Here is a 15,551-nt window from a genome sequence, read left to right as displayed (position 1 = left end):
TGTTAGCGAGGTAACTCCGTGGAGTATGTTTCAAAGTTATTGTCGACTATGTATTTTTCAGGGTTTTGTACTACCTTGGCCTTGAACTCTCAAAATTTAAAGGCCTCTTACTGTGACCATATATAACCTTCTTAGCAAGTATGGTCAAAAGCGATCAGGAACTTTAATCGTAATCCTGGTGACCAATTTACAAACAAACAGAGGCAAAAATATAGCCTCCGTTCAACTTTGTTGGTTGAGGTAAAAAGTTGATTTATCGATTGAAAATTTCTGAGTTAGTCGATGAAAAATAACTCTTCCAAAGTATATTACTCATACTCAGCTCTGATATTTGAAATTAAAGAGGGGAAAAAGTTTTTCTGAACCTGTACATGTCTCCCCTAAGTATTTTCAACATTAATCGGTTCAACTAATGGATTTTTAGCAGCTGCAACTAGTTGTACATTTTTCCAGCTGCATTGTTTCTTTCTACTCCCCTCGACTCTACTGCTGTCAATATTTATAATATTTATTCATAAAGCGAGAGTTGAGCGAAATTAAGGCTGTACTTTTCTCTTTAATCTTACGGGGTGGAATGAACGAGGACGACGGTCCTGATTGAGTGATTCATAATAGCTGATAACATTGATAATCAATAGATAAGAATTAATTCTACAACCTCCAAGATGTCTCCTCCTCCAAAAGGAACTTGCGCTCGAATCCTGTGGGCTCTGAAATGGATCCCTGTGATGTTCATAATGGGGATCGTGGTTTGGTCTTACTTTGCATACGTGTTCCATCTCGTGTTTCTCACAGTGCAGGAGCCTCCACTCCAAGTCATCTTCTTCGTCCTCTATCACATTTTCCTCTTTCTCTTCGTGACCAGTTACTGGAAGACTGTTTTGACACACGGGGGCTCAGTGCCTCCAGCCTTCAAACTCAGCGCAGAGGAGTTGGATAACATTGAGGCAGGGGATCCCAAAATGTTGCTGGAGGATTTAGCTGCCAAAAAGGATCTGCCTTTGATTATGAGGTCCATGAATGGAGAAATACGGATATGTATGGATTGTCGATCTATTAAGCCTGACAGGGCGCATCACTGCTCCGTCTGTGGCATTTGTGTTTTAAAGGTGCTCATTTATCATTATCATTAATTGCCCTTTAATTAAGTATCCCTTCTTTTCATTACAGATGGATCATCATTGTCCCTGGGTCAACAACTGTGTTGCCTTCTTCAATTATAAATTCTTTATACTATTCCTGGGCTATGCATTGCTGTATTGCCTCTATGTTGCTATGACGTCCTTTAGATACTTTTTACTTTTCTGGAATAGTGAAAGTCCTGCACATGGAAAGTAAGATAAAATAGTTACTTTTTGTACAACGGAATATTCTATAACCAATTTTTGTTACTTATAATTCCAGATTCCATGTTTTATTTCTATTTTTTGTCAGTTCCATGTTTTCTGTGAGCTTATGTTTTCTTTTTATATATCATTGCTACCTAATATCACGGAATTTAACAACGTTGGAAGCGTTTAGAGCCCCTATATTTCACTCGGGTGTTCCTGATCGAAAGGGGTTTCATTTGGGTAGTAGCGCGAACTTTCAAGAAATATTTGGAGATCGAATGTGGACATGGTTTGCGCCCATTTTCTCCTCTCTTGGTGATGGTCTTCATTTCCCCATCCGTGGCCAGTTGTATGGAGATGAAGAACTCGGCGTACACAGCACATCAATAGGGATGTCCAGAAACGGAGGTCGTCATCTTCATCGAGGTGAGGCAAATGAATATTCCGAGGAAAGTATTCCTATGATGCTTGCGCAGGACAAATGGGAAGAAGAGGAGAGGACTTTGATCATATCAACGTCGCCCTCGGATGATTCATCTTCGTTTTCCCCTAATGGAAGAGCACCTGTCCTATAAACACAACTATCGAAGTTTGATTGGACAACATGCTTATGATTTTTCAATCACTCAAGAGGAGGGGAGAGATGATCTTAAAAACAACATAATTTCTCATTAAAGCCTTACTTAGATGATTGGAATATTCGTTTGGATATATGTGACTTTGGCAATGACACTAATCAATCCAAAAGAAAACACAAAATGGATTTTTCCTTATTTCCAAAATCCAATCGAAAACTCTAAAGATAACTGTATCTTCATTATATAACTTTCTATTTCTTTTTTGTGTTATTAGGATAAAAGACCTAATTTGATCTTGCCACGCCTTGAAATGCCTTTCAATTACTGAATTAAAGGTGAAACAATCCTTCATTCTTAGATGTTATTTAACATAATTAATGCTTTTTCCTAGTCAATCAATATATATGTAATTCATTTAAAAAGGACACATTATCATCTACCAAGAAATATTACTTTAGGCTCAAGTTATCTTAATAATTAATTATTATTGACTCTTTTTTTTTTTTGGGGGGAGGGAGGGGCTTATTGGAATCAAAATATTTCTAATAAGTTTTTGGTTCATTTATATATTTCAGACTGACCATTTCCTTTTTTATTTAAAAAAAATAATAATATATATACGCACATTTTAATAATTTATCACTGTTGTTCGTCTATTTCAAAAGTTCCAATCGATTTTATACTGTTCATTCATAATTAATTATACTAGTCAATAAGTTTTTGGCCTTGGGTTGAGATGTTGTGCCCTTGATTGCCTTTACATAAAATTCACGAAAAAATACCTTTATAACCCAAAAAGTCTGCTTTATGGCTTACAAAGAGTCGGATTTTATACAGTATCTATAAACCTAGATATTATTTCAAGCAACAAATCCTAAATAATTTGTAAAATATTAATTTTTTCAAGTTGTTCTTTTTTTATTATGAAGGTGATTCTCGTCAATGTACAACGAGCCAGGGGGGTCGCTAGCCCCCTCAAAAGTTTTTATCATTTACGTAAATATGTTGTGTACAAGTTGCGATGTTTAAACAAGTTGAAACTTGTATAAACAAATTGGTCAAGTTTCAATTTCTTCGTCTTAAAATGCATTATTTAATGACTAAATCGATAAATCTAATTATCATCTATACAGGGATACATTGATTTCATTTTGGTCTATTAAAATGAAATAATGATTATATACTAATGAATATAATTGTGGGTACTTACACTTTAATATGTGCCTCATAATAATTATATTTTAGTATTTTTATTAAAATAGTTTATAATGAATACATCAATTATCCAATAAATATTCAATTATTGTATGATCTCAATTATGCATCCCATTTTTTGGTTGCAACTTGTACACAATATAATTAATAACCAATTTATATAAGTAATTGTATTATGGTGTGAATAATTTTTTTGGCTAAGAATGAGGGAATGAGGAATTTACTAGATTTTCAAAGAAAGGGTTTACTTTTTTCTCAGGTGAAAAAATAACACTGAATCATATGGATGTATAATTTAAAAAATTTCTCAAAAAATAATCAATTTTATTATTATTTTTCTCGAGGTTAAATAAATCCGGAACACACCATCTCAATCCAAGTGGGCAAAACAAAATTGAAATTTTGACTCTCTGCAACATCTTTAAAATGTTTATTATTATTTTAACAGAAAAGTACGTATAGTGAACATCTTAGCTACTTATTCCTTGCCGCCAATGATATAATATTTCACTAATGGTTTAATTTCCTTTTTGGAATCTCATTCGAAAACTTATTTGAGCCATCTTCACTATGTGTTATTTAGTTTACAGCTGGAAACAAATGTTTGAAACATATTATATAATAAGTTGCCTTATTCTATCAACTATATTTTGAGTTATTGTCTCATTCGATCTATATTATTGTACCTTGATTCCATATATGTAGAAAAATTAGAATAAAACATTGATCTTCGTTTATTCACAATAACCATTGGGTATTTGTTTTCGTGGAAAAAAATTTACTTTTTATTTTTTTTATCCTTCAGATGTCTCTAAGTGGTAAAGTATGTGTCGTTACAGGAGCTTCTCGTGGAATAGGGAGAGGAATTGCAGTTCAAGTCGGAGGAGCTGGAGCAACCGTTTACATAACAGGTCGTTCTAATTCTGATTTGCAAAAGACGGCTGATGAAATCAAATCTAGAGGAGGGAATCCAATTATGATTCAAATGGATCATAGTAATGATGAAGAAATATTGGGACTCTTCAATAGAATTCGTCATGAGCAAAAAGGAAAATTAGATTTATTGGTTAATAATGCTTTTGGGGGTGTCAAGATGATAATTGAAAATTTTGGTAAGAACTTCTGGGAGGCATTATCACCAGTTCAAATGTGGGATAAGATAAATGGTGTAGGACTAAGGGATCATTATATTTGTACAAGTTATGCTTCAAGGTATTTGCTTCCGAGTCGTTTATATAATATATTGACTAACAAACAACCTTTTTAAATAGAATTATGCAATCAAATAGATCAGGTCTTATAGTAAACGTGAGTTCTGGTGGAGGTATAAAGTATGTATTGAATGTTCCTTATGGTGTCGGAAAGGCTGCTAGCGATAGAATGGTAGCTGATTGTGCACATGAGCTGAAAAAGTGTAATGTTGCTATGGTTTCTCTTTGGCCTGGGGCTGTTAAAACCGAAGAGATGACTAAATATGTTATTGGTAAAAATAACTTTTTGTGAAATTTAATTTTATATTTCTTTTTTAGTACTGAATCTATTGTAAGAAGTGTTGGATCGGTCCTAGTAATGATTTCCTATTCAGTCTTATTTTTATTGGTCCCATCTTTTATACCATTCAACGGTCCTTAAGACCGATTAGTCGGTCCTTCGCTCCTAGGATCGACTGAACAATTTTATTAGGACGGGACTAATAGGACTACAGTCGTATTAGTTTTTTTAGACCGATCCAAAACTAATTGTATTTGTTTTTACGGTTTTACGCGTCATGATGATTAATATTTGTGGGAAATGTAGATTTATTATAAAGCAAACACATCATATTAAACTATTTATAGATAATCCTGGAGCTTCAGCAGGACTCAAATCAATGTATGCTAACGGCTATGAATCCCCCGAATTCTCAGGAATGGCTGTAGTAAAGTTGGCTGCAGATCCAAATATTATGAAAAAGACTGGAAAGATCTTGATAACCTCTAGGCTGGCAAGAGAGTATAAATTTACAGACATTGATGGGAAAATATCCGGAGATCTGTTTTCTTTGAAAAATACTCTAATTGGATCTGGTCACACTTGGATTGCGGCAATCGTACCGGCTTTCGTGCCTATTCCAAATTTCCTTCTTCATCTGGGTTCATACAAGTTTTAAGAGAATATTCAAAAGAAAAAAAAAAGTGGTAGTGCTTATTAGTTTCAATTATAATATGTAAATTTAACTATTGAGGGTCTATCTTATCAAAAAAACAGCACGACATTATCAATTTTGATTGTGTGGTTTTTTTAAATTTCTTTTTCATAAGAAAATATTAAAGATATACATATAAACCAATAGTAATTAACTTCAATTATTTCATTAGCCATGTTATCTACTATGTATCTATTTATTATTAAAGTGTTTGTTTTGCCCTGAGAGTATTTAAAAAAAAATAGATTTAATAAGTATTTAGTTTATATTATAATTTATATTGGAACTTAGGGATTGTTGAACGTTCGACACGACTTGTCAGTTGTCAATGGATGCGCTGTGCCAATATGAAGAAATAAAATATAGTTGAAACTAGAAATTATAGTAAATATTAAATTAATAATTATGAATGAACACATAAAAAATAAATTATGAAATGTGAAAAATCCAAGCTGAAAGCTGAAGTGGGAGATATTTTTGTGCTGTTGGTGTCAATCACATCAAGGCAGGGAATATGTTCACTTCTCATCCTTTCCGAAAAGAAATCTAGACCAGGCTGAATTACATCAATTATTATTGCAAAAAGCTGTCCATAGGGAAAATCAAGATCGTTCCGACTGGTATCAAGGACCTTATGCCCTCATAAATAATGGCGTCCACTTCATATCTAATGAACCAAGTTTTAATCAGAATCATCCAGACCATGTTGCTATTATTTGTCCAACTTCTTACAGATTAGTAAAGATGGAAGCAGCTTTGCTACATTATGAACTCACTCACAACTGAGGTCAAGTTCCTCTTCTTGAGGTAAATCTAGAGGTTGCTAGGTTCTGTAATTTTTATCTAATATAGCTTAAGTTTTTATTATAAAATCAGACAATCATTTTACTTTACTTATTTTACATGTATAATTATTGGTTTAATTACATTACATTTGATATAATTACAGCTAAACAAAGATGACAAACCCATACAGTTCCTAAAGAATTACTCGTAGACAACAATGAAATTGAAACCAATCTAGATCCTGGTCCCAAAACAATTGCCAAAACTAAAGACATTTCACAGTCTCACCAAGGATTCTGCAACATCGCCTTTAAAGAACGTGACGTCAATGCAGCTTCACGTTTTCTTAAACGTATTCAGTTTCTGAGCAGAAATTCCGAGCTGCTATTAGAATAACTCGACTTCTTTTCTTCTTCAAATACTGTATCAAGTAGCTCAATGACAAACTTTCATGTAAATTTGCCCTGAACATAGAAGAACAGATTGCTCTATTTTGGATGAAATTGAGGACTAATAAGTTGAGGATTTAGTTCTTTCCTCATTAATATAATTTACCATATATTCTTGAAACTAGCAGTGCAACTACAATGTACTTAACGACAATTGAATTATTGTCCAACTTTATGTATAATTCCCAAGAAAATAATGAGACATTTGTTTGCTTAGCGCATTTTCCTGTTATCTCATGTTTTTTTCATTATATATGAACTTTTTGAACATTGCAATGAGAGCACAGTCTTTCCTTTTTTATAGAAGATCTCGGATCATATCATGCGCAAGTTATGATGGCAGAAAATCCACTGTAGATAACTGTCATTTTTAATTATATATAATATATATTAATTACACCGCTCCCACCAATTATAGCGTTGTCATCCTAGATAAATAATGAGCCGTGATCAGAAGGAGTGAAGGAAAATAACTTTATATTTACTAAAGATTTATCACTTGATATCCAACTATTTTATCTTGAAATTGTAAACGGATATCAATAAAAACAAATTTCAGATGGATTCGATAGAGTGACAATTATTATACAACAATGAGTCCCATCTTTTATTTATAGTTCTGAGTCAATCATAGGATGACGGCAAATATCAAATGAAAATATCTGCAACGGATTGCAGATATTTTCAGCGCCCATCACTATATAAAATAGGTCCAAGGCATTGTGAATTACTCTGCTTTGTATTGTGTATTCCCTGAAGACCTCCGTTGAGAAGGAGTAGGCTGATATGACCAAGGACTAGATTATCAATGTGTGCAAGACCTTCCGCTCAGACTGAGGGCCATGGTGGGCTCAGAATGTGTAAATTTTGAGAATTAATTTTATTATTATAAGGTATAATTATAATTTTAAAAAAAGATTCCTGATATTATGTACAGGTTGTTGTTGATGAATTCGATTTAAATCCTACTTTCAAAAATGATACGATTTGAAAATGGCACTGCATGAAGTATGTTTTAAGAGCATTGTACATGTATTGCAAAAAATATTTATGTTTTCATTATACTACGAGCAATTATATTTTTACTTTGACAGAAATATTTTATTCTTTTATATAACACAATAAAAAATAAGAAAAACCCTCAATGACGTCACAAAGGATGAATTTTAGCTTCTTTAAGAACCGACAAGTGGAAAGGGATTGGACTTGACGAATGTCTTTCATAATGACCGACTCAAAACTAGTTGACATGCTATATAATGCTGTAGCACATTATAGAATCACAGTGAGAACAAAGAAATGGTACTGTAAATTGTAAAGTTGGTTCTTGAACGTTCGGATGGAGTTGGAATCTTAACAACTATAAACGGCAAGCCATAAGTTGAATTCAGTAGGAGCTGTGCCCCATTGATGACATCGCTTCATGGTCATGAAGGCCTAAGACCACGTTGTCGCACATCTCTATATGTATATAACAGAACTTTGAGCTATGATGAATGGAAACATTATTTAATAAACGTGTCTGAGACGGAGTCCGTATGCTATTATTGCAAAGAAGCAGGAATTTAACCGTGAAAAGATCTTTTTTTTTGTTTTTGTTGTAAAAGGTGTGACAACCGCAGTGCTTTAGCATTGAAATGTAAGGTTTTGTAGGAAGTAATGGGCAAATGTGTAAAATATATTTGTACATTTCTTTATGGATACATCATCATCATAAATTATCCTGGAATAAAACTATAATTTGCTCTTCACAACATAAATAAATTGAAATTTCTTACTACATAATATATGTTTTGCTTTATTGCAGATGTCACTCGCTGGTAAAGTCTGTATCGTCACTGGTGCATCCCGTGGAATAGGAAAAGGAATAGCCGTCCAACTTGGAGGATCAGGAGCTACTGTTTACATAACTGGTCGATCTAATACCGATTTGAAGCTAACGGCAAATGAAATTAAATCTAGAGGAGGGAATCCTATTGTAGTCCAAATGGACCATAGTCGCGACGAAGATATAGAGAGACTCTTTAATAGAGTTCGGAATGAACAAAATGGGAAATTAGATTTATTAGTGAACAACGCTTACTCGGGTGTTAAGAGCATCATGGAAAACCATGGAAAAAAGTTTTGGGAGGTTTCACCTCTTGAAGTGTGGGATTCTATAAATGGTGTTGGACTTAGAAACCATTATATTTGTACTAGCTACGCCGCCAAGATCATGCAACTGAACAGATCTGGTCTCATAATTAATGTCAGCTCTGCTGGAGGAGTTAAATATATTTTTAATGTTGCATATGGAGTTGGAAAGGAAGGATGCGATCGTATGGCAGCAGATTGTGCCATTGAACTTCAGAGCAATAACATAGCTATGATCTCACTTTGGCCTGGCCCCGTCAAAACAGAAGAAATATCTAAATATGTTCTCGGTAATTAGTTTGTAGTGTTGTTAGTAAGCTTAATAACAATTGATAATTCGATTTTTCCATATAGACAATCCTGACGCCCCTGCTGAATCAAAAAAGGTTTTCGAAAATGGGGAATCCACAGAATTTTCGGGAAAAGCAGTTGTTCAACTCTTATTAGATTCTGCAATAATGAAAAAAACCGGGAGGATTTTGCTCACTGCAGATCTTGCACGCGAGTATGGATTTAAAGATATCGATGGAACCATTACCGGTGATATGTTTTCTCTCAAAAATGTCTTAAACATGTATGGGTTCAGTCTACTTGCATCATTTGTGCCATCCTTCCTGAGGGCTCCCAAAATCTTCTTGCACTTCATTTCATATAAATTTTAAATACTACTCCATTTTGTTTAATAATATTGTAATTTGTGTAGTGAGATTAATTATTTATTGGTCGATAAGTGTATGCCCATTTATGTTAGTTTTAGTTCAATATTGATGGATGTGACTTTTATTGTTTTTTATTGATCAATTGCTTATATTCACGTTTTATTTTTTTGCATTTTAATAAATCTTTAAAAAAACAAAGAATTTACTCATCTAAATGATAAATATAAGAATGATGACTGATAAATTTGTCTACTCAATAGCGAGTTGATGTACATTTTTTTAATCCAAACATATGATCTCTCCAGACTTCACAGTATTTATTGATGATGGGACGATTCCAAAAAAAAAAATCCTGATGTCGAATCTACATCCGATTCTGGCATTACTTAAGACTATTTCATACCATATTTTTACTTACCAGAGCATACCAGAGCATAATAAGTACAATCTAAACCTATTCACTTTTTAGAATTTAGATATGTTTTTGCATCTCCCCCCCATGCTTTAAGATGTGAGAAGCAAAAAATTATATTTTTGGGAATTAAATATATTATATATTCAGCCTTATTGCCCTTAAAATTTTTCCAAAATGTAATTTTGGGTAGTTTCTGGACAAAAGGTAAAGATTAGACTAAAATTCTTGACACTTAAGAAAATTCAAACATTTATTTTTTTAAATATAATATCTGAAAAAATTAATCTTACTGATCTAGAGTCACATCATTTTTTAGCCACACTAAACATAGAATCAGATTAGTATCAAAAGTCTTTTGCATCGTGGTCAGGAAATGAAGATTACACGAAAGCAATAATAAATGTGATGTGCATCAAAAATTGTTTTCAATATATTTTCCCCGCTTCCAAAACACACATCCTTGATTTAATTGCTTCAACTTTGGATTAAGATATTAATTTTTACTCGATAAAATATTATAATATTGACAATGTTTTTTTTTTCTTCAATGGACTTCGTCACAAAACGTTCAGCTTAAACATAATTAAATTTAGAATCATAATGTAGTAAGAGTCTTTAGATGAAAAAATGTATGTAAATTATAACTTCTTAAGCTTTAATCCTGTATTTTGTGTCGTTTAGCCAAGAAATTTGAATTTGTGACCAATTTTGCCCGAAAATGACAGTTTTTGGATGACAAAAATTTTGAAATCCCAATTTTGTAGACCTATAGTACATTAAAAAGACTATAATTTATGTCAAATTGATAGATAATAGCGAGGACTTTAACATAAAACTGTTTGTTTAGTTGTTTCTTCCATAACTTTTGTGCAATGGGCGTTTAAAAAATATGTCTCAAGTGACAAACGGGAATAGAAAATTCATACTTTTCAATAAATTCCTAGCTTTAGGCAGGCTTGTGAGCGATCAGGAAAAAAATGCAATCAGAAATTCACTGTGATATAACGATAATATCCATTTGTGATTGGCGATCTGATTAATTTAATTACGATCCTAATCAAATATATAATTAATTTCTTTAACCCTATATATGTACCTTTTTACTTAAATTATTGATTTATACACCTTTTTCAAATGTATTTATTTACACCATTTAACTATAATTATAAAATATAATATACAGAGAAAAAAATTAAATATAGCCTGCCAGCGAATAATAAAATATCTACATCAGTTATTTCTCTTCAAGCTCTTTATTTGACATTAACAGGAGCTGATTCTCAAAGTTGTTGTGTCTCAGACTCTGTCTGGTCCTCCTCAGGATCTGTTTGGCCTTGGAGAACAAACACTCGCTGCTGGCACTACTTGGAAGCACGACCTGAAATACCTTTTTAGCACTCCGGTAGGCCAATATCATTTTCAGACCTTCAAAGTCATCTTTCCTCATTCCTGCTTGGTCGTTTCAATCTCTTTAGGACTTTTGGTGAAGAAATTACTCTTCAGAATTTGCAATGCCAAAAATTCCTCGAATACCAAATTTGAGTAAAACTATTTAATATTCCTTATTTTTTTTAACGAGCAACATACACTCGAATTTTGAGCAAAATATCCATGTTTCGGAACGTGTGATATGAGGAATTCCATGACTAGCAGCTACTTGGTATTGACTAAATCAAATGGGTAAAATTGGTCATAAAACAACTCCAGGTACTCAAAACTACATGTGTTTTATTAATTAACTCATTTGTAGAACTTTAAAATAGTGATGAGATATTTTTATTTCCGTCAGATTAGACATACCTTTAAAAAATGAGTATATCTAAAAAAAGATTGCATATTTTGTATTCCAATTTGAATTTAATATAAAATTTTGGCTTAGAAAACATGTACTTCTTACAAAAATTCAAAACTTGATATTTTCCCAATTTTGGGAATGAAACTGGGCTATAATCTCAAACCACGTAAACCAAAAAACAATTTTTTTAAAGTTATTAATGAAAAAGTCTGATACACCGATTTGACCCCACACATTAAGTCAAAAAGTGGTCCTGACTTTTTTCTTTAATTAAAATTTTCTAGATTACTTTTTAATTACATATTAATACTTTCTAGATGAAATTGATAGCTAAGACATTTAATGCTAACACGGGCCATTTGAAAATTTCACCCAATTTCTTGAGACAAGCATTCAAACGCAAAAAAATACACCCATTAGATCCCACCCTACCTATTTGGTATGCCACTGATGTAAATCCTGTGATTTTTTTAGCTGGACGTTTTTTTGGAATTGTTATTTGAATAAAAATCTTCTTGAGATAATCAATCAAGATGTATTTTGCTAAAAAATAAATATAAAATGAAATAACAATAATTAAACTAATTAAGAAAGGTACACTTACAAATATTAAAAAGTCCATAATGTCTATAAGAGATACAATTATTAACTACTCATTATTTAAAATGGTTTAGAGACAATTGGCCGAAAACATTTTTGCCGAAGGACAATTTGGCGAAGAATATTTTGCCGAATGGACAATTTACCGAACGGACAATTCCCGTAAGAACAATTTGCCAAATGTACAATTTGCCGAATAACAATTTGTCGAACATACATTTCGCCGAAGGGTTATTTAGAACATTTGGCCGAAACATAATATTCAATAAATACTATATTAATATATGGGATTCCATATTTTAATTCAATTAAAAAAAATTGTATGATAAATTGGCCGATTGTTCTTGTTCATATGCTATATATGTCAAATAAGTAAATTAATTGGTGTTCTTTTGCGGAAAATATATTTTTATTAATTAGGTATATTCATTATTGATCCTTATATATATATGAACTCAACATGGTAGCATGTAGTTGGAATTAAATTATAAACAAACACTACCGTGATTCAATCGAATGGACGAAGTGCTAATAAGTGTTATCCGTAATATATCCGTTATCAATTATCGTTTGACATGATGGATTTACCTTGCAATTAGAAAGAAATACGATCTTCTATTTTTATCATGTGTGGGTTTTTGTTTAGTTTAGTTTTATTTCCTTCTCTCCTTCCTCCCTTGTCTCAGCTGATTGTAGCTGATCTAATGAAAGGCCATCAGCATTATTTTCTATCTCCTCCAAAATATTTTTCAAATTGTCAGGATTACCATGTAGATATTTGTTTCTTTTTTTTAACATGACCATTGTACACAGGATTTTCTTCACTAGATTATGTCTCTGAATGATTAAGAGCTTCAAATGGCTGGGATATTAAGTTCCATCACAGTGGTAGTATTAGGAGATATCGCTATTTTCTCATACTGGTACACAGTACATAGTTTTAAAAATATAAGAAATATGGACAGATCATTTGTAGGATTTGTAGGTAATTCTCAATAAATTCGCCCAAAAAAGACAATTTTTCACTTAACTACCTGAGAATTGAATGAAATTTAATGCATGACGATTTTGACCCTCAGAAATGAAATTAGAAATGAAATGTAGTTTTTTCTACATATAAGTAATGTTAATTATAAACATTTATTTCGCCATATTTAAAAAAGTGAATTTATGTAATAGACTCCGTGTCTTTTCAAATTCGGATTACAATATCTCCAAGTCATAAAAATATCCTCTCCATATTTACATAACACATGGGATGAAAATGAGTGAAGCTCAGGACTTTTCAGCTCATTTTTTATCTTCTAGGTGACAACTAGGTAAGAACTAAACAATAAATTCCGTTTGTCTCTGATAAAATTATATCCAATTAGGTCAAACGTTTAATATAAGATTTTCCCCCAAACTAATCAAATATATCAATAAATTTGAAAAAAAACAACTATTTTTAACATTATTTTACTTTTGATAAATACTTTATTTATTCAAATGGAAGGACAGATTTAGAAGATATATCAAAGTTTTTGCTAAAATTGCAAAAATAAAGGACTCCGTAAATGGGGAACCTATCATCTGATTGGCAAAAAATAGATTTGTGTTTTTGCAAGTGTTGTATAAAATATGACTTAGAAAGTGTGAAGTACATTTTGTAATTACGAACAGAAAAGGTTTTATTTATTTTCTAAAGGTCTTTATTTTAATTCTTGAGAAGGAAATATCTAAGTATAAAGTAATAACTCAAGCTCATGAGAGATGTACAGTAACAGTGAGGGTTTGCTATATAAGGAATGGGATTTGGGTTCATTTCCTTCCTCTCACGGCTGCTTGCAGCTGATGAAATAAAAGCTAAACTTCTTTTCTCACAAACATTCTTCTGTTGCGACGTTTACTTTCGGTTTATTTTACAAACCAGGAGTCTTATTTTTTTAAACTCTGTTCATGACGGAGTTTTTTTCGCAAGTTTTTAATCCCTAGTCAATGAATTATCAAATAATGTTTGAAAAATCTTGAAAATTATAACAGTTAAAGGGGTTTAGATATAATTTGACCTAAGTTGATAATAAAGAACAGTATGTTCTTTTATTGTATCTCGAAACTTTTCCTCCAAAAAGAAATAAAAAAAGAGGCTGAAAATCTTTTAATAATTAGCCAATTTTTGACAACTATGTAATGGAATTATTATTTAAGCCTTGTTTGAAATTTTTCTCAGCTGTACTAGAGCTCAGTCATATTCGACCCTCAAGGTTCAAAACACTGATAAGGAGAAAAAAAGTAGAAACATCGACAGCTGACAGCAAAAAACAGTCCAAATTTGTACAACCAGGAAGAAACACCCTTACAAAAAGTTTAAAAACTTTCAAAAATGTTCGCTCTTCACACGTCTAGATTTTAAAAAGTTAGCAATTCAAAGACATTAATATCTCGTTTTCTTTAATTAACGAACTGTGTTTTTAATCGTTATACAAGAAGGATTTATTTTTGTGTTTTAGGGGGGAAGGGGGTATCGGCAATAATTAATCCAATACTTTGGCCAATTACCAATCATATTAGCATGCTGCCCATAGACGTCCGATTCAATCTCTTACCAACTGATTTTGGGTGTTTTTTTCTGTTTCTTTTTGGAAGAAATGTTACGAGATAGAGTAAAGTTAATGGCGTGTGAAAAGTGCAGCCATCTATCAAATGTTTCTATATTAATAAATCAAAGGTTATCTGTATGTATATGTTTGAATGTTTGAAAAAAGTGCTCCCTGATGTATACGTCGGCGTTTTGCATTTAGCATTGAGCTTTTAAAGAGTGTTGATAGAGTGCAAGGAGAAAGTGGGTGCGAGACATATGGTATAACTTAACTAAGATCTTTGTTAATATCAGAGGTATGTTATATGATTTTAAAGGAGAGAAAATGAATTACTTCTACAAAGAGGAGAACCTTTTATATTTAAAATATCATTGGTGGTGGGAGAATAATTATAAATATTTATTTTATTATTCATTTTTAAAACAATTTATACAAAAGACAAGTTTACATCACATCATAATGTAATTGGGCTTGCTAGAATTTTCAATTGGATCTATCGACTGACTTGTTGGCAAAAAAGACATATTTTGACAAACAAAACACACAACCAATCATATTCTATGACGTCATTATTAAAAAAGCCTGGTGGAAGTCAAACATCAGTCGTACACCTGTTATTTTATAACCTTGTATTTCTATTAACCTTGACAAAAGATAACGATAAAAGATAAAAAAAATGGAGACTAACAAAGAGGATTTGTTGGGGAATTATCTTTAATATTATGGAAGCAAAACTCCGGGCAATGCTGGGTACTACCGCTAGTAACGTATAAGGTTGAATAAAATATGATAACATCATTACATTTCAAATAAGAAATCTCTTCTA

At 32.0% G+C, this 15,551-nt stretch overlaps 3 protein-coding genes across 5 annotated transcripts; all 3 read left to right on the top strand.

Moving 5' to 3' along the window:
* Nucleotides 1–407: 407 nt before the first annotated feature.
* LOC121125691 (palmitoyltransferase ZDHHC15B) lies at nt 408–3,871 on the top strand. Of its 2 annotated transcripts, XM_040720891.2 has the most exons (4): nt 408–1,109; nt 1,171–1,334; nt 1,405–1,757; nt 1,808–3,871. In XM_040720891.2, the coding sequence occupies exons 1-4, from the start codon at nt 666–668 to the stop codon at nt 1,861–1,863; spliced, it is 1,017 nt and encodes a 338-aa protein (XP_040576825.1). In that variant the 5' UTR covers nt 408–665; the 3' UTR covers nt 1,864–3,871. The 2 variants fall into 2 exon arrangements, with proteins under 2 accessions (XP_040576825.1, XP_040576824.1); XM_040720890.2 differs by having other exon boundaries at nt 423–1,109; nt 1,405–3,871.
* Nucleotides 2,108–5,570, top strand: LOC121125692 (dehydrogenase/reductase SDR family member 1). Of its 2 annotated transcripts, XM_040720892.2 has the most exons (4): nt 2,108–2,244; nt 3,930–4,336; nt 4,396–4,607; nt 4,963–5,570. In XM_040720892.2, exons 2-4 carry the CDS (start codon nt 3,930–3,932, stop codon nt 5,271–5,273), a joined length of 930 nt encoding a protein of 309 aa, XP_040576826.1. In that variant the 5' UTR covers nt 2,108–2,244; the 3' UTR covers nt 5,274–5,570. The 2 variants fall into 2 exon arrangements, with proteins under 2 accessions (XP_040576826.1, XP_071747660.1); XM_071891559.1 differs by lacking the exons at nt 2,108–2,244; nt 4,963–5,570 and adding an exon at nt 4,654–4,908.
* Nucleotides 4,983–9,580, top strand: LOC121125690 (dehydrogenase/reductase SDR family member 1). The gene is made up of 3 exons (XM_040720889.2): nt 4,983–6,116; nt 6,259–8,967; nt 9,032–9,580. Exons 2-3 carry the CDS (start codon nt 8,352–8,354, stop codon nt 9,337–9,339), a joined length of 924 nt encoding a protein of 307 aa, XP_040576823.1. The 5' UTR covers nt 4,983–6,116; nt 6,259–8,351; the 3' UTR covers nt 9,340–9,580.
* Nucleotides 9,581–15,551: the final 5,971 nt, after the last annotated feature.

Source organism: Lepeophtheirus salmonis, chromosome 10 (assembly GCF_016086655.4).
Source record: "Lepeophtheirus salmonis chromosome 10, UVic_Lsal_1.4, whole genome shotgun sequence".
Lineage (NCBI taxonomy): Eukaryota > Metazoa > Arthropoda > Copepoda > Siphonostomatoida > Caligidae > Lepeophtheirus > Lepeophtheirus salmonis.
The sequence above is the reverse complement of the archived record's forward strand: the minus strand, read 5'-3'. Positions and strand labels throughout refer to the sequence as shown.

Excerpts from the sequence above, each read along its gene's own strand:
- LOC121125691 (XM_040720890.2), top strand. The coding sequence starts at position 666 with ATGTCTCCTCCTCCAAAAGGAACTTGCGCTCGAATCCTGTGGGCTCTG. Across the intron at positions 1,110-1,170 it reads GTGGCATTTGTGTTTTAAAG|ATGGATCATCATTGTCCCTG; the intron begins GTGCTCATTTAT and ends TTTTCATTACAG. Across the intron at positions 1,335-1,404 it reads GAAAGTCCTGCACATGGAAA|ATTCCATGTTTTATTTCTAT; the intron begins GTAAGATAAAAT and ends TTATAATTCCAG.
- LOC121125692 (XM_040720892.2), top strand. The coding sequence starts at position 3,930 with ATGTCTCTAAGTGGTAAAGTATGTGTCGTTACAGGAGCTTCTCGTGGA. Across the intron at positions 4,337-4,395 it reads TGTACAAGTTATGCTTCAAG|AATTATGCAATCAAATAGAT; the intron begins GTATTTGCTTCC and ends CTTTTTAAATAG. Across the intron at positions 4,608-4,962 it reads GATGACTAAATATGTTATTG|ATAATCCTGGAGCTTCAGCA; the intron begins GTAAAAATAACT and ends AACTATTTATAG.
- LOC121125690 (XM_040720889.2), top strand. The coding sequence starts at position 8,352 with ATGTCACTCGCTGGTAAAGTCTGTATCGTCACTGGTGCATCCCGTGGA. Across the intron at positions 8,968-9,031 it reads AATATCTAAATATGTTCTCG|ACAATCCTGACGCCCCTGCT; the intron begins GTAATTAGTTTG and ends TTTTCCATATAG.